Source organism: Pangasianodon hypophthalmus, chromosome 21 (assembly GCF_027358585.1).
Source record: "Pangasianodon hypophthalmus isolate fPanHyp1 chromosome 21, fPanHyp1.pri, whole genome shotgun sequence".
Classification (NCBI taxonomy): domain Eukaryota; kingdom Metazoa; phylum Chordata; class Actinopteri; order Siluriformes; family Pangasiidae; genus Pangasianodon; species Pangasianodon hypophthalmus.
Window position 1 is genome coordinate 17315432 of NC_069730.1, and position 19721 is coordinate 17335152.

Genomic DNA, 19721 nt, shown 5'->3' on the forward strand with positions numbered 1-19721 from the left:
TATAGTGGTTGTAACATACTGTATGTGATAACAGGAACTTGACGTTCCACAACAGGAAATGAATTATAAATAGATTTTACAGTTATGACATATTATCTATTTACAAATAAAAAAATTAATTGCTGGAAAACTGCTGAGGTGTAAGAGGTATAAAACACTTTGGGACAGTACACTTCATGGTGGTAACAGTATCGGTTCATTGTTAATTATTTTCCTATAACAGTGTGCCCTCTAAGTTTTATTATTTACATACATGAAATAAAAACATATTTCCTTTTTCCATGAGCCCCAGCGAATCAGAGAATCACTCAAACATGGTATTTCACATGATCGTCAATACACAGTACAGAGAAAAAGAGATAACAGACTGTCGTGCGTCAAACACTTCTCAAGTGAACCACCAGCGCTGATAAAGATCTCTGACCCTCAGCAGAAATGACTGTTGCTCTCAGTCACTGTGACTCCATCTGTAACGTCTCAAACACTTCTATCATTTAAAAAGAATGGCTGTGATCTGAGAGAACAGTGTGTTCCTCCTTCCCTCTCTCTCTCTCTGCTCTTTTCATCTTTATAAATGGATGGAATTGTGTTTTTCTCATCCAGACCTGAAGCAATAAGAGCCTGTTCCTGAAGAAGCCTTCGGAAAAGTGGGGAACGGTGTGTGTCCTCGTCTCCTAGGAAAGTCGCATTATTAAGAGTAAACCTCTAAATGCTTTTATAAAATAGAGTACTCTGGAGAAAACGCTTTTCGCCTTTTGGGAAGTGTATGCGATGGTTGTGAGGGAGCCAGATTTAGATTTTTTTACACCATTTGGTTTTGCTTTGGAGGTGAGATAATGAAGTGATGCTCCCAGGATGCTGCTGGGGGGAAAAATCGCAGAAAGATTTGCTGGTTTCTAGTTGTTAGTGATGTTATTTTGTTTCACTATGAGTTGACCTCAGGATGCTAAGAATTCCTGTGGTAATTCAGGACTTCTTCTAGACAGAATGGCTGAAAACAAATTCCAGTGTTATGATAGAATTCCGCCTATATTTCTGGATTGAACGGTCCTATGTGAGTCTGGTGGTCCCTCATGGTGTCATGTTGCCATGATTTAACGTACATAAACCATTTCTGATATTCACACGTACGTACACTCTTAGGAAAACAATGCTAAATCTATAATCTTAACATGTTCCTTGGTTTGGTTTGTTTCTATTGAAGGTTCTACGTAGAACTCCCAGTAATGAGTGTTTCCCGATTACTGAAGGCTCAAAGTAGGAAGCTGAGGAACCTTAGCCTCGCACAGTATTCTTGAAGATCCCTTTTTTTCTAAGAACCTTTAGGCAAAGAAGGATGTATAACATTAATGGTTATCTACATAGGAAACCATTACGTAGACCTATTAGATGTAAATTTTAGGAAAAAAAGAGCCCTTCAGAGGTTCTTCAATATGGTTAAGGGTTCTCCGGGTAGCTTTCTAAAAGGAGTTCTACTTGGAACCCTTTCTGTTACAGAAACGCTGATGTAGGTTTCTACAAAGAACCGAAGTGTTTAGGGCAATTTCAATTCTCTGATATCGTTTTGTCTCATCCACTAGGACACACACACACACACACACACACTAAGACCTGTAGAAAAGTACTCACAGTCCCCGGAGCCGGAGCCAGATCTTCTCAATCTGGTCTGGTTGGAGGTACTTCAGCGAAGTGCTCTCAAACTCCTCGATCTCTTTGGTTGGAGACTCCATGGTGAAGTTAATCCGGAGCAAGTGAGGCAATGAGGGCGCGAGAACAAGAACGAGGGGAGAACCCGTGTCCCCTCTTCAGTGCAGCTGTGGCCAGGACGCTACCGCTGGCAACATCCTCCGTCCCCCTCCTCCTCCTTTCCCTCGTCCTGTTACTGTGCTACTCTGAGCCGTGTTCAGGAGTTGAGGGGTGTGTGCAGTACATAAGGGTGTGTGCAGTACATAGGGGTGTGTGCAGTCTGTGTGCAGTTTGTGTGTGTGTGTGTTTAGACCAAGTCGGACACACTGAGTGCACTCGAGGAGCAGGAAGTGTAGAGCGGAGCTGCGCGTGTGTGTGCGTGCATGCATGTGTGTGTGTGAGCACTCTGTCTCTGTGCAGAATAATGTAGTCTACTGATCCAAGCATGAGCGAATGGGGCAGAGGGAGGAAAATGGCAAGAGAGAGAGAGAGAGAGAGAGAGATGGAAACAGAGAGAGGGAGGAGTTTAGGGTGGAGTAGAGGATCACTGGCACTGACTGCAGGGTGTAGTGAGATCAATATATTTTATTCATCATGGAGAGTGAGGAGGGGAAAAATTGTGAACGATAACATACTTCAGAATGGGGGGAAAAAACCCACTCAGATTGAATTCAAGTGCAGATGTTGGAATTTTTCAGCTGTTGAGTCATAATAGTAAAGGCATGTCCCAGCCTGTGCACTTTCATATGCTTTTATACAGATTTGGTCGTAGTTTTAGTCTTTTGACAAAAATCTTCTTTAGCAAAAAAATCTTTCGCCATGTCATATGAATTAACTTCTCAATTAATGTCTATTTTAGTATAATTATCTAGTCTATTTAATAAAAATTGAGGTTTTAGTCAATATTTTAGTCAACAGTCCAAAAAAAATGATATCTTAGCAAGTAAAAAATATCTTAAACATAGGCAAATTCAAGTAATATTTCTATTTATTATTACTATTTCTATAGTATAAAGTATAATTATAAAATTGTCTTGTTCTACTGGCAAACAATTTTGCTTATTTCAAACATTTATTCTAAAAAGAACCAAAATTATCTGCTAATAGAATAAGACAATTTTAAGCTTCACATATGCCACGGAATAGGCTTAATCATCTTATATTTGCTATATAATAATGCAATATGTAATGTATATGTAATTTGTTTTATAATAATGTTCAGTACCATGCTGAGTTGTTTTCTGATCTAACAGAAGCCGCGAAAAATGCAGCGAAAAATATTTACATGTCTAGTATATTCACAAACAGTAACAGAACAAACGGTAGGATCAGCTTCAAACACTCCATGCCCAGGATACATGTTTTGTGCACTTTTCTGGCCACAAGCTTCAGGATCCTAAAGGGTGCAATCTAATTGTCTCTCAGAACATCTGTGTATACACATTTCTCTGCATCATTAAAGGTTTTTAGAGCATCATAGCATCCTTAAATTTTTTTTTTTTTTTTGGTTTTCCAGCATTGGTTTCACCTAACTGTTTACAAAAACCCTTTGTCAAAGAGCATTTTCACTGATGAGACTATACATGTTGTTAACTATGCGTATGTAGGACAGGTTTTTAAAACGATAACTTGGTTTGGTTATTCTCTGAACCTTGTTTTTTAACCAGTCAGCAATGTTCAGTATAACACACTGCATCCCAAGAGGTCCTGGTCTGCAGAAAAGTACCTATTTTGGACCAAGGTGTCTGGAACTATGGCCCAGGGACTAAAATTAGCCTGGTGGAAACATGTCTAAAGTTACTTAGTTCCTGAAAAGGTGCTTACCTGTAAGATGGCTAAAATTTACCTGCATTTGTGCACAGAAACAATTATTTCACCTCTGACAAAACTGAAAGACGTTAGACTCAAATCACACAATACACAAGCTCCATGAACTCAGTGTGCTCTAATGCCATTGCACTGGACTTTTTCTTGACCTTCCTCGCATTGAAGACATTTCCAAAAAACAGCATTTGAGAAGCTATCCTTTACCAAGCCTGGTTAAAAGAATCTAATTCTCCCTTTTTCCCCCAAAGTCATTAATTGAACACAGTTACACTGACTTCACTCTATATTCTAGAGCAGCCTCAACCATCTTAAAGAATCTGTGCACAGCTCTGAGAAAGGAAACCCTTTTCTGCCTCATCAGTTTTGGACAATTTATTACCTCATTATTCACAGCCACCTTTAAAGGAATTATCACAAATCAATGTCTCTGTAATTCCTCTTTCATCCAGGCTCCTGGATAGTTTTCAATTAAAAAAAGACAAGGTAATTTAGGCTTGATTTGAAGAGCATGTAAGAGGATTTAATCCTCAGATTTAAAAAAAAAAAAGATCACCTCCTTGTAAATCTGCCACCTTTCACCATCTCATGTTGTTATATCCATTCAGATGTCTGTGATGCTAATGTTAATGGTAATAATGTTGATTATGTAGGTTTGCAGTTTTAAATGGTGAAGCGTGCCATGGGTCAGCTTTAGAGAAGGCACTACATGCTGGAGAAGAAAAGAAATTGAATAGAAAACAGTGTTAAGCGGTGAAAGTGGACTGAGTTAATAAAGCAGTGAATGGTGCTATTATTATTCATGGGCAAAAGGCAACACTGCTTTCCAGCAAAGTTGAGTAGTATTTGTATCTGTGTCTGTTTAGTGCTCAAAATATTCATATCTCTTGTTGAATTCAGATTTAAACTGGAAGTGGGCATGTTCTGTACTGGATTTTTCTTTCCTCTTTATGTTAAACCTACCACTATGTCCTAGAAACACTGGAAAAAATAGGCTGCTAGAAAAAGTTTCTCCTGAACCAGCTGCCCCTTGGAACTTTCCAGAACTTCCAGAATGTTCTGTCTAATGTGATTGAGTATGCAAGCTACGGTATGTTTCAAAATAACAATGTCTTTCGCAAATAACGAAACTGTCCAGAAAAGTTCACTGGACACGCTATCAGAATCTATTATAAAACTGGGACACACTTTCAGTCCTGCTGCAAGTCAAAATGGGATCCTTTAAGCTACATTTCTGTAGGTGTTAAATGTGAAAAGGCAAGGGTGCAAGTGCATAAAATCAGCTTGTACTTTATTAAAGTGAATCCAAGAATCATCATCAAAGTCCATAGTGGTCCATATCACAAGCAGGCAACATTAAATACGGAGAATAAACATTCGGAAACGTGAACACGGGCGTGAGTCAAAACCAGGAAGTCAGGACATAAACATAAACTTCAACCAAGAGAACCAGGCAAGAAACAAGGCTTAGAAACGGACATAAACTTAGCAAGACTTCGCGCTGGAACAATGACACATGAGAGCTTAAACACAAACTAATCAAGAATGAATACAAAACAGGTGACAATCATGACACATTAAGAAGCTAAACCAATGACAAGACAGGTGCAGTGACAAGACATGAACCAAAACAGAATGCACATGGCTATTTAACAAAACCATAAAACAGCCAGGAATAAAAAACCCAGGAAGCAAAGTCATTCACACTGACAGCCACCACACACACTCTGAGAGCTGAACCATGCTCTGATACACGCAGCGCACACTGAAAAGAGGAATACGTGACAATTTCATTATTACGCCGGTATTATTATTTTATTTTCATAATGTTTAAGAATGACGAAAACTTGTCCACCTTTTTTTTGGTTTTGTTCAGCGGGATCCAAGTCCCTGAAAGAATACAATACAAAAAACGAATACTCCACTTATTTTTCATATCTGTATTCATTTAGGACGCATTTGTTATTTTTGAATATTGTATTATTATATTCGGTCACACCCCTATATTTGAGGAACTGAAATTTCCTTTTGGGGATTTCTACTTCTTTCTGTTGCTCTTGTTCACTCTCTGTTTTCCTTTCTCTATTTCCATCGCTTTTTTTTTTTCTTGATATCTCTGTGCACTAAGATCTCGAGAGTGACTCAGCTGCAGAAGCCTTTCAATTACGCAATGCAGCAGCAGCAGGTGATAATGCCACGGCCTCAACGGAGGACCACTACTATTCCGCTTTCATCTGTGGAGATGGAGGCAGTGTGTGTGTGTGTGTGTGTGTGTGTGTGTGTGAGACAGAAAAGGAAGGTGAGAGTGACCGGACTGCCACTCCTCACTCCTCCCTCTTCAAAGGCCAAGCGTGAAAAGCTCTGCTCTTTTCGGTCCATCTCTCGGTTATGGCACATATATAGTGAGTCTTTTTCTTCCGGAACAAAGGCGGCTGTGGTGTGGGAGAGTCGAATCAGTGCAAGTGGTTTCTGCAGTCGCTCCTGACCTCACATCACGATACACACTTGCTCTTCATGCTCTAATGAATAAGACCTGATATTTGACCAGGCCATGACATTGCCATTGACGCTACACTCATATACAGAGAAACTGAAATCACCTCAGGATCAGCACTTGACTGCAGGACCTTATGTATAGTAAGCTATCTTATTAGAGAAAAATGATTCATTTTTTTCAATGTTTCTAAAAGTTTGACAAGGAGATATATGACATCCTGCATCTTTCATAAAATGCCATCACACATAAACATCAATTTTATCTCATACACAGTTGTTAAATAAACTTTTTACAAGTTGATGTTTCGGTTAATGCTAGTCACCTAAATAACCTCAAGTTAGCTAACTGACCAAAGTGCTATTCAGGCAGCTAATATTAACATGAGGTGAAATTTTTATCACATCTTCTCTGTGTACAAGCGCAAGCAACATTGCGGTGACAGTGTGCGTAACTAGGCAACAACGTTCTCTTCCGTTATGTGGCGTGTTAGTATGTCCCAGTACTTGCATACTCTTTTACTACACACTCAAAAATATATACTTTTTCTTCACAAAAAGAGTACATACTTTTAGTGCATAGTATAAGTAGGCAGATTGAGATGCGGCACTGGACTTTTTAGTGAATCTTTCTGATGCCTCATGCCTAGCTAACTGCTCCTGATGTTACTGTTTTGGCAGAAGTTACTTTTTTGCCCATCAAAACTTTCATAAAGTCTAACTGTATTATTACATGAACGTGGTGTTACTAAACCATACTTTCGCTAAAGCATTTATAATTAGGCAGATACTTTTAGCTACCTCTAGCTACAGTATCTGCCTAATTATAAATGCTTTAGCTACCTCTAGCTAGAAAGTAGCTAGAGGTAGCTAAAGCATTTATAATTAGGCAGACACTTTTAGCTACTTCTAGCTACTTTCTAGCTACAAATCAAACAAACGTTAGCAAACCAGCCACAGAAACAAAACATTTTAACTGAGTGCTAAATTAAATTGGTGCTTGGGTGTTTGGTTTCTTTATCTAATAGTCCAGAAGCAATGCTATTTTCTACAAATGTATAATTTTGCATTCCATTTAATAGTTCCATTCTTCCATTTTCTACTACTTTGTTTTTTTTTTTTTGTGACGTGATTCATGTTGGTTGTTGGACTTTTGTTACATCCATTATTAAATACAGTCCATGGCATTTCTTTGTCGTGTCCCGATACTCAAGCCAAACTTTATTTTTGTTATTCAGATATAAAAATTTTTTAAAAAAAGGGAACGGAATGCATTTCTGTGGTCTGTGGTTGCTGTGTCTTCAAAGAAAATGCAAAAACACATGACACAGCCACAAAATGTGAATTTGTCCTTTTCAAGAGCAATGAGTTTTTGACTACACCCACAGGTATTTGTTTTTTGTTTGACTGGGCCCTGCTTGTGAAGTCCCTGGGCTGGTGCAGGGAAAAGGACGTACAGGGGAACACATTTAAGCATGCAACTACTCCTCCAGAGATTCCTTCAGTTGCTGCTGAGTCCAATGTCTCCAGCACTGCAAAAAAATGACATCTTACCAATATAGTCAAATATACCTAGTATTTCCTATTACAAGATTAACATAAATCCAAATATACTGTAAGATTATTAAACTTATTTCTAGAATTTCAAGCTTGAATTAGTCTTGTTCTATTGGCAGATACTTTTGCTCATTTTGAGCATCTATGATTAATAATCTTATATTTGGTTTATTGTATCTTATTATTATACATATCTAGAAATATCTAGAAATACTAGATAAATTTGACAATATTGAAGATATTTTCACTTGGTAAGATGTCAGTTTTTTGCAGTGAGTACTCTTTCCTCATCCGGCATGAAGGCCAGAGTAAGCAACTTCCCTCCATCCGTCTTTCTCTCTTTCCTCAGCTCTGCCCCAATTCTTTTGGAGATGTCATGCCATTTTTTTTTCCTTACTTTATTGCCAGATCTTTTAAAGACGCTGCAGGAACTTATTTTTGCAATGTAGGTCCATTTATTTCTGAAACTCCTACGAGCTTTGGAAAAATCTAATCTAAGCTCTATGTCTTCTAACATTTGGTTTATTTTGTCTTCAGAGAAATGCTGCGTTCTTTCACAGTGTCCTGCTTCTTAATGTAAATCGGTGGCTCGGTTTTACATTTATATAACGTATGTCCTTCGTTAAGTAGTTTCTCATTCACTAAAATTTATTGTTAATGGGAAACATACCCCAGAATAAGTGAACCATTTCTAAATCAAATTTTTGGAGACCAGGGAATAGTCTGCCTCTCCAACTTATTTTCTCAAATGAAAAGTTCAGTAAACCTCTTTTCCTTAGCATTACTACCAAAATCAGTGCTTTTTGATGTGCCTGTTATATTTAAAGATGATTTCTGGCCAGCTGTGGCCCTCTTTAGAGTGAAGGTGAACACAGCGCACATCAGAACCTACAAAGGCGAAGCTTCTCAAATGTCACTGGCCTTTCCAAGCGTCCGTGTTGACAAAAGAAAGGTCTCGCAGGAGGACGTTCCAGGAGCTCATCGTTTTTAAAACGCTCGCTGAGAAATGACTGCACAGGTTAATATGTGCAGGTCTGAAAACATCAGGAATGTCTGGTTTGAAGAAGCCTAATTCATGACAGAGCTGGAATGATGCTTTGAAATGTGACTGGACTGTGGTTTATTTGTTGAACCGCTTCCAGCACTCTGGGATTCTTAAACATTTAATAGCATAACAGAAGCTCCCATACATATCCACCTCATTTATTACTATTCATATGGGCTACTCATTTTGACAGAGCAGTGATTAAAATGTTTGCAGATCATCAAGAGCAGTGAAATTAGCATGCATTCATTTTGCCTTGACTCTGCACATTTCTTCGCTTCCTCATTCATCAACTTGTTATTATTCCAAACATCAATTTTAATGAGAACACAGGAACACAAGCCCTCGTCACCATCTGATATTAAAGACAGACAATATTAAATGACTCACCGAGTGAATTCAGCACTAGGCAAATGATGAATCATCTTTGTTTGTGATTCTAACAACTCGCCTTGATGTTATGAATTTTTAAAACCATATTGTCACCCATATTGCCTGCAGGGGCCTTTAGCACATTTTGCTAATTTTAAATCAAAGAGATACAGAAGGGTGACAAATTAAAGGAAAAAAACAACACTCTTAGGTGTTTGGGCAACCAGAACAGCTTTAATGTGGCTTGACATAGATTCTATACGTCTCTGGAACTGCAGTGTTTATCCAAAAGATTTCCTCAGTTGGTGATTTAAAGATGGAGGTGGACATCTAATAGGTCTATGCCCTGTGGATGGGGGCGGAGTCACAATGTTTCATCATAGGTTAAAGGTGATGAGTCAGAAGAACTTTCTATTGTTTTGCAGTGATGCTTCTGTCAAAGGGGACAAATGGAGCCAAACCATGCTAGCAAAAATAAATAAATGCCCCCCACAGCAGATTCCCAACCAATGATCCCGGCTCTTAGAACTTGTAAACAAATGAGACTTCAGATCAACATACTGTACATGACAGTTCAGCTGAGATGATATTAGGGACCATTTTTCATTTATGTTGTCAAGATTGCATTTTCACACATTTTGACAATCTGGGAAGATAAAATTGGAACAGCTTTTGCAATCTTCTGCCTGATTATCCATTAATGTGGGCCAGGAATAAGTCATGGTCATGTGTTTTACACTCATCTGGCGACAAGCTTCATAATCATGAAAGTGCAACCTGATTGGCTGTACACACTTCTACGTTTACACCAATTTCCAACAGGAAGCAAACATTTAAACACTGTGACTCTTCCTATGAAAGCAGGAGTTTCTTAAGTATGTTTGGCGGCACAAACACCAGACTCTACAAAAGGCTTGTGAAATTAAGTGGTACTTGATTTTATATTCGATAATGACTGCTCTGGTATTCTCAAGTAAGTTTTGAGGTTAAAGAACTCTATGACTTGTGGTACTTTTTAGTGGAAGTACTGTGCATGAGCTATCATAGTGCACTATGGGTAATCATACTGTATTATAGATTAAAAAAAAAAAAATATATATATATATATATATATATATATATATATATATATATATTGAACTATTGTCCTCTTAGAATTTGAACAACACTATCAATGGCTGCCAGCCCAAAAAAACAACAAATCCAGATCAACCATTTTGTCTGCAAACAAAACTTGAAAACAAATGAAACAACTACTACAATAGCTGTTAATGGAACAGCTAACATGCTAGCAATGCTGAAAAACTAGCCATCCAAAAGTATGCATCCACATTTGTGATGCTAATCGTTGCTTATTAGCTTTCCACACACACCACATGTATGGACTTAAGCTGTGAAAATGTTACTTCACAATCTAACACACACCACCAGCAGCCATAAAAAATTCAAGAGCTCATTTAGATTTGCACGCTGCCTGGAATTGAATCTGTTCGTCAGTCGCAGTGTTTCAGTTTGCGACCAGAGCTCCCCTTGATGTCATCAATCATGGCCTTTTTTTTCCCCATTGTGCACTGTGTTATCCTTTCTTTCTTTCCGGAAGGAAAATGGCCAGGATTAGATTTGTATTCCAGGAGCAGATTGTGACACAAGATTAGCATCTGCTGGAAACAGTTAGCATGCTAATAATAATAATAAAAGGAAAGGATTGGGGTGATAGGCAGAATCTCTCTCTCTCTCTCTCTCTCTCTCTCTCTCTATCTCTCATACACACACATAAATGTGGCTTAGTAATCAGCATTATAAAATCAAAGGTCTTCAGTCCAAGCCAATTGCACATATACTAGCATAATAAAATATGATTTAGGCTAGATTGTCATCCCAAGCTTTCAGATAAAGTCTTTCTGATGGCGGAGAAATGAAGCCATCTGTCAAGCCTTTGTCACACACATCACCGCCTGTACCCACCTCACCGCATCTTACTGTATATGTTAAGGAAAGAACCATTTGTAGATTCCGATGAAACCAACTCTGAATATCTGCACCTCGTTATTGACCCGGGTGTGCGATGAATGAGCTCGTCGTTCATTTTTATGCCCTCAGTGTGCTGCCATTGCACAATCTGAACTTTATGAGTGTGTGCTGATTACGTTATCCGGCATCAATACACTCTCACTGCAGTGCATCCCATGAGAAAGGTCAAAGAGGGGTCATGCAGGGAGGCTGCATTAAGTGGTTCCAATCGACAGCAGAAAAAATATGGGAAACTTTCTACGCCCATTTGTGTTTTTTTTTTTTTACACACTTCTTTAAACCTTTTTTTTAAATCCTTCCTTTCCTCTCGCACTCATTTTTGAGTGTTTTTGTGTGTTTTTATAGCCTAATCATTGGCACAGTGATTGATTGATCCTGATCCTGATCCTGATTGTATTGATCTTGACACACCTTCATTTGGACTCGATCTTGACTTGGCCTTGAGCCTCTTAAGACACGGTCTAGATTTAATCTCGGCTAGTCGTGGTCTTGGGTTTGTCTAGGACTTAACAATGGAGGTCTTGACTACAGCCCTAAGACCTAAACCCCGCAACCACCTAAAGAACCATTTTCAGAGTAAAACTAGCAAGCTAGGAGAGACCCAAACCACACCACGACTTTTATAAATCCTAATATGCTGAGTGATTTTTTTTGTTTTTTACAAAATGAATAACATGAAAACACACGCATTATCAGAAGACTGTGCGAGCAAAACAAACATAGAGGGGTCACAGCTTGCAAGTTTTTTTTTTTTTGCAAAAAGCATGGTGGTGGTAGTTTCTTTTTTTTATTGACATTGTACCAACACTTATGCTCCTGCTACAACTCAGTTTTTTTTTATTCTTTATTCAAGTGTAATACTGAAGCCACAAATGCTTTTCTACTTTTTTACATTATTGACTTCCCGTTTTCTTTTTAAATTTTTTTTTATTTATTTGTATTTATTGTCGATCGGAACCATTCACATATCACTCCTCAACTAGTCAAGCATACACTACATGTTGAAAAAATGAAACAAAAATCAAACTTTTGTGTGTGGGGTTAGATGAGGTTGAGAAGATAAACCCTAAGCTCCGAATGCACTTTATTATCACCATAAAAACCTGAAATAATAAAACCAATGCAAATGAAACTGGTCGCCTGTCTAACATCATTTTTGGTCTTTAATAACATCTGGTGAATTTTCATAATGCATTACAATTCATAATGCATAATATCAGTGACTGATTCCCCTGCTCGGAATTGGCATTTTAATGAATGCACTATATTACAGCATGGCCACGAGTTAATTAGTATTATCAGCTCTTGTGGTTCATGACGTTGATGAATGATCATTTAGTCACGCATGGCTTTCTCTTAAGAAACACTCAGAGAGCAATCCCATTAAGAGCAGAGCAAAGTGGTGCAGAAGGGCCTTGACCCCTCGCTATGACCTCATCAGATGAAAACTGAGGGCCTAAATCGTTACCCTGCCAAAACGCAGCGCCACTGGCTGAGACACCTTATTCATCAAAATTAGAGTGTGTGTGAGAAGGATGTGTGAGACTCTTAACAGATATTGCATCAAACAGAGCTGAAACAGAACTGAAGAATTCTGTTAACCTCCTGAAGTCAACTCCAGATTTATTGGCACCCTTTAAAAAATATGGGCAAAAATATTTATTATAAACACATTGTCATGTTTGGAATATAATGCTATTATTATGCCAAAAAAATGTTACCTTTGATCAAATATTATATTGTATGCATGCTAAATCTATTTAACACAGCTAAAAGATATATTAATATACATGAACAGTATTAAAATGTTTACATATACTCAAAACACATGTCATTAAAAGGGATCAGCGTTTTAATAATTTTTGCTAACTGAATATGCAAATTTTTTTATTTAGTTATATCCAAATATCCCAACAATAACAATTTCTATTATGATTAAATACATGAAAGTTCAGGTAAGATATTTAATAACTTCATGTAACTATGGTGTAAGTTTCAAACTGTACTGGATGTAGAGCTCTGAAACTTTATCAGAAAACAAATCTATGTAACGCATAAATGGCAAATAGCTCAAATGCAAAAGTCAAAAGTCCATAATAAACAGCATACTAGCACACGACATGCACACTGTAACCAGAACAACACTCTTACCAGTCTTAGCTAGTATCAGCTAACTAACTAGCCTAGCCTGCTATAAAGATTTAATCTAATGTGTTATAAATCTCCTCATGTGTGCTCACTTTTATTATTCATGTTTGTTGCAACCTGATTGGTCACAAGGTAAAAGAAAATAGTTTTTTTGATGTCACTCTATGCTTTTTGGTAAAGTTGAACTTTTGTCATCTTTTGGAAGCTTCAATGTGACCAAAAAACAGTGATAATGCTTTTTAAAAGGACCTTCTCATAGGATTCAAACAAAAAGCAAATAGGAAAGCAGCCATGCACTTCAATGTTTAAGACGTTGTGCAAGAATATAGTCATGACATTATCTGTGGTTCTACACACACTCTTTTGGGCCAAATGTTTGGTCAGAAAAGTAGCAAGAATTGAACAAATGCACTCCTGAGACCTCCTGTGCCACCATTTACTCGTTTACTTCTGCTGCAGTGAACTGTTTGGGGAAAAACTAGAAACAGGGAAATTCACATATATAGTCTTCTTGTACGCAAAGGTAGAATCATGATAATAATCATCATCAGTCATCATTATTTATAATAGATATTGGGAAATATTAACATTTACATTGCTATTGGCACACCAGTAAACCCTCACATCTAACATGGAGGGTTATTTCATTAGGTTTGTCTCACATGCTGATGTTTTGCTGTGGGTAAGACTGGGGAGTATTTATGTTTCGTCTGGTTTCAAGATGGATGGAAATGTGAAAATGATCCACTCATCATTATAGCTTCAACTAATCCACTTCATCTGGGGGAGAAACTGTCGCCTGCAGGCTTGCTTAATTAATTAGTGTCAGAAACACACAAATAAGCCGTTAAAGGATCCGCGAATGTCTTAATTGCAAGTGTTAACGGTAGATTTGTTGTTTTGACCCAATATTTGTCAAATTTCTGCAGGTTTTTTTAACAGTTTGTGCTCTTGATGGCATGCCACACCGTAATAATAATCTGAGCAGAAGCTCTAGTATGTACATTTATTGCATATTGTATTGTATATGTATGTGATTTCCAACCCGGTTTCTATACCTCTCATTAAAATGAACCTAGTATTTGCATTAGATGTCTATTTATTATTTGTTGAAGAGAACAGTTCAGGCTGTTTTCATGTTTTCACTATGTTTTAACTCTGCCATACACTTTAATTTAATGTGTATAGTGTGTATAGTGTATAATGTAGTATAGAGCGAGTCATGAGGAGCACTGGGAAAGAGCCAGTGAATTAATCAAACAATGGCTCATCACAACACATGGCATCCAATTAACTCCAGAATAAATCACAACCTGTATGTGTGTGTGTGTTTTAAGACTTTACAATATGTTACACTGCTGTAGTCTCATACAAACTGCAGCAGTGTAACACTGTAATGAGTTTGATGAGTGCCTCTGGATTGCACGTGTGACGATAAGCCCCACTGCACCTTGTTTCTTTTAACAGCCATTTAACAGCACGTGGTGCCACATAAAAGGCTCCGACATGTCCTAATGAGCACAAACAGTCGCAACGTAACTTTCCTAATGACTGAAACATGACTACAGAGTGGCTGCCGTGCCACAATGAACACTTTAATGGTCTGTTCAAGTCAAAATGATGCATTCTTGATCCATCTTTTACTAAAAATTACTTCCAGCATGGAACTTTGTGTTCTTGGCTCAGTATTATACGTTCACTGATCACACTCTTAGCACGTTTTGCTCTCAACAGCATTGATTGTTCATGGCATGGATTCCAAGGTGTTGGAAACATTTCTTTGAGATTCAGATGGATACGTTTTTATGGCCCAGATCAAGGAGGACCACAACCAAATTAATGTGGGACAACAACAGAGTTTTACAGGACAATTTATCTGAGGTAAAATTGGTCCTATAATGGTTGTCAGTGGACGTCTCTGGTGAATCGGTGCTTACTGGGAGGTGTATACATATTTATTTGGCAGCTTTCTGGTAATAAATATGCATTTAGAGTCATGAATATAATCAGATGTCATGCAACACTTTACATGAGAACCTGCTGCATCATTTACCTTTGGAAAGTTTTCAGCATTCAGTAGGTTGTTGTGTAACATGCTAGTGTGTGTGTGTGTGTGTGTGTGTGTGTGTGTGTGTGTATGTAAATGCACTTACCATTTCTGGGAAGATGTCTGCCTCTGTCATTATTCTTGTCAGTGAAAATGCTAACCCCTTCAATTACGAACTCTCCCCAGCCAGTCAAGCGAAGATATATATATATATATATATATATATATATATATATATATATATATATATATACACACACATATATATACATCTGTGTGAGTGTGTGTGTGTGTATGCGCCAAATGCTAGATGTAGCTACACAAGCTTTTTTCCACTAATCCTCTCCTCTTCAAAACAACCCCTGCAGGAGATGTGACAGGAATTACATGCCCGCTTGCCCTTGCCTGATTTCGTTTAGTTCCTCTCTCTATATAGAAATATGTTCCAGTCTAGAGGGACATATCTTTTTTACATTTAAAGCCCAATCATTAATAGTTTTAGAAACGTAAAACGCTTAAAAGCATGCAACTGGAATGTCTTGTCCACAGTCGATTTAATGACAGTGACTGAAGAGGAATGCCGCAGTCTAGCCAAGTCACAAACTCTCCAAGTTTCCGTTAGCAAAACTGCAACGGAGCGCTGCTCAATGTCAGACTAGCAAACTCGGATGGAAATCAACAATCCTGACTTCACCGAGTGATACAAATGTATGCAGAGGTTGTGGAAAATCTGTTGTATTGTCACGTGATACAGCAGAGAAGAGCAAGAATGAGTGTACAATCATGAAGCCATTCGCTTTCGCTTAATTAGCGAGGAAAGCTGTTCAGCTCTTTCTCAAATTCAGAAGTGTTTTTCTTTTTTTTTTGGCTCAGAACACTACAACAACTTTTTTTTTCTTTCTTTGTACCAGTGTGGCACTTTTTCAACATTCATCTGTAAAAATCAGTTGTACATTTGGTTTGTTATTAAGAATTACTGTACATGCAAATACACTTAATATTAGGCCTTGTTTATCAGACTGGCTGCAAACTAATTTATTCATAAATTATTTGCAAGAGCATTTACACAAGAAGTGTGGTTTCATGACAATCCAGTTATTTCAGAAAAACGAGTGTATCTAGCAATAGGTTCTGAGTTTGTGTAAAGATATATAAGGAGTCTCAAAGCAACAGTAACAAATCCATCAATTCAAACAAATAAGACTAGCCATTCAATCAGGACAAAACTAATGGCACCCTATAAAAGGAGGATGCGTTAGTGTGTGTCTGTGTTAGCCGACTCGCTGCAGTGGCTGAGCTGCATTACTGGATGATCACACTTAGGAAAAACCTTCACTGTTTAGCCGTCATTTTGTCACTTTCAGCTCTGTGAGAGGCTGTGCTGAGCTGCAAATTACGCTGTAAATTATAGCTGATTGCCATTTATCAACATGCACACTTGAATAGGAAAAAAAAACCCTGTGATTGAAACATTGAAACGAAAATCTGGTAAATATTTTTAAATTCGGTTTAGCTTATGAAAAGATTTACACACAACTTTAATAGATAGATAAATGAAGCCCATTTATGAGCAACATTCAGAATTTACAGCAGAAGTGTGTGTGAGTTGTTCAAGAGAAACTTAACTATAATCCTTACAAATGCAGCCATTTTTCATTGAGGCTACAAATGCAAATATTTGGCCGCCATATTAGAAAGCTGTGTCTGTGTGTGTGTGTGTGTGTGTGCACCCTCTCTAATAGCACCGTTTCAGGATCTGCTCCTGTCTCAGAATCCTGATTCTACTCAGGCAGAAAATTGCTTTCTCTCTCTCTCTCTCTGTCTCTTTATCTCTTCCTCTCTCTCTCTCTCTCTCTCTCTCTCCACAGGTGGTGTTGTGTGGAGGAGGAGAGCACAACTGCAGGGCGAAAGGGCACGAGCCACTGTACAAGCAAACCCAAACACCTGCAGAGCTTTTCAGAAGCGTACAGCAGATTCAGAGACGGCAAACAGCAGAAAAGGCCAAACACAGACAGAGTGATGGGGATTAATGGATTTTCTGATCGCTGATTAATTATTTAAAACATTAAATAATGCTTCGTAGAATTCGTGAATTTTCCACTGACATTGTTGGTGTGACTGTTTAACTCTTCTAGTGTTTGCAGCAATCAGTATAAGCATATGAGCTCATTAACTGAAACTCTTTTCTGCAGCTCGGCTCGTTTATCTGAAAACAGATTGACATTGGCATGCTGATGCAGGAAAATAATCAATGACTGGGGTGGTGTGATGTGGTCCAACGCACAGCGGAGTAACACTTACAACCCAGTTATTTTCCAAAAGCAGCACATCCTGAAGTGCTTTATTCCTCTTCTACCACAGCAATTGACATCCAATTTTCATTTAATAAAGAACGACACGTCACACTTTTTATCCATTTATACTTACATTTTATGTTATTTAACAGTTGTTCCTTCACCAGTCTCTGGTATTTTTCTCTCTCTTAAAGGTAATAAGGAAGAAAAATTCAGCTTGTCATGTTAGTGAGAAATCAAAAAGTGCAACACCAACCATTCTAAGATGGAACAGCTTTGGCTCTGACAGTTACAAAGCTCTGACACTGGAGACTCCTTCCACAAACTTCACCAGATTTTGTTAAATAACAACACATGTTAAATAACGACATATTTTTAAAATCTGTTTATTATTAGCTTTAGATTATATGCAGTGTCTGCCATACAAGTTCCTGTGTCATGAACTTTCCATATAATTTAATGTAAATACATAATCTTTTCCCAAATTGATGTGGTATAAGAGGAATAAAACACCCCGAGATGTGCTGCTATAGGAAAATAATCTTCATAGTTTTAACACTACACAACAGGACGAATCACAGGACCTCGCTGTTGATTATTTTCCTATAACAGCAGTATTTTTCCTATATCAGCAGTATTCCTTACTCATTAATCACGGCTAGGACAGTTTCCCGTATTATAAACACAGAGCTGCATGAAGAGTGAACAACATCCACAAATGAACAAGGACATATGAGGAATATTTGTCCATATAAGTGTACTTCAACAGAGGAGTGGAAAAGAGTACAGGCAAAAAAAAAAAGCACCAGGGTGCACTATAAAATGTCATCAATTATACCATGTGCTCTTGTTTTTATTATAATCCAGCCTTGAGTGTGAGAAAGGTGCAATATACATAGAAATTATTGTTAGCATTAAAGAGGTGCTGTGAGGACTGAGTGATAGAGAGTGAAAAGAGCTCTTTACTCAGTTGCTAAATGAAAAAAACAGTATGTGTCACTATGTTTCATAATTTGAATTGCCAGAGTTATTGCTGTTTTTTTATTTCCAGGATTTCATACCATGTTAAGCCTTGTGTGGCCAACAAAGACAGATGCAGAATATCAGTAGATCCACTGTATGAAAATGTAAAAATGGTCACCTCTACAAGTTACTGTTACTAGAAATAGCTTCTACTACGGATTGTAGCTGTGTGACACACTGTCTTATCAGTTTTCATAGACAACAGTGTGTCCTACAGTGTCAGAAACTATGGTGTGTTTGAGATACTGAACAACCAGACACAGCTAGCTGAACAGCTAGCTAGCTAATAGCACCATTAACAAAGGTATTACATTTACATTAGCGTACTGGGCTAGCCTTACAATGAGATGTATTCACTGAAGTGGCCAAACATACACAGCTACCTAGCTTGGTAAATGTCTATTTGTATTAAAATATGATTTATATAACTATTTATATATTAAATAGTTAGCTAGCATTACAATAGTTATAGCTATAGTTATAGTTAGCTGAACATTACTTAGCTAGGTGGATACAATAGATAGAAACCAAGCTAGCTAGCTAGATTAAAACCAAAATAGTTCGTTCCAGTCCACTAATTTGATTGGACGATAGACATTCCAAGAGTGCTTATACTTAACATAACGACGCTGGGATGTTTCACTGTTTGTATCAATTCCCTCGTCTGTGTTCAGCAAGTAAAATTCCAATTCTAGTAACAGTTTGTTACGTTAAAACGGTTACTACAGTAGAGTTAGCGACATCATCTGAGGACATGGCAAACAATACATTTTTCATGAATATACCTTTTGACTTCAAAAATGAAAGCTCATCAAGTGAAGATGAAAAGGAAGAAGGGAAGCCAATGTCACCAGAAGCACCGTTAACAGGAATTTTTTACAAATCAGCGTGAGCTCGCTAGCCAGCTACCCAACAGGCTGTTAAAGTAAGCGTAGCTTCTTCGGGATCTATTTCCGCTAGAGGAGCAAAAATAAATTAAAACTCGTAATCGTGTGGTTATGCTGAATATTGGCACGGCTGTGATTAGCTACGGATATTTAGTATAACCGCACTCTTGTGAGATATTGCTTAAGTATTAAAAATGTACATTACCGAAAACAATACAACTGTGCTGTCGAAAATTAAAAAGTAATGACACCATTCTGAAATGTGTTTATATCTGTTGTCCTTTCTACCCTTCCTCGACCCTGAGGACTCGCCA

The 19721-nt window shown here is 37.8% G+C and overlaps 1 protein-coding gene across 2 annotated transcripts in view; it reads right to left on the reverse strand.

Moving 5' to 3' along the window:
* The window catches only part of pde1cb (phosphodiesterase 1C, calmodulin-dependent b), a 100926-nt gene that overhangs the window by 57652 nt on the left and 23553 nt on the right, over positions 1–19721 (reverse strand). The window contains exon 1 of one of the 2 annotated variants that reach the window (XM_026946202.3): positions 1630–2175. The exons of the other annotated variant lie outside the window; for it this stretch is intronic. Coding sequence (XP_026802003.2) covers positions 1630–1730 — 101 coding nt within the window. The 5' untranslated portion in view covers positions 1731–2175. Of the gene's footprint in view, positions 1–1629; positions 2176–19721 lie in introns of those variants that run through there. 2 annotated transcript variants of the gene reach the window in all.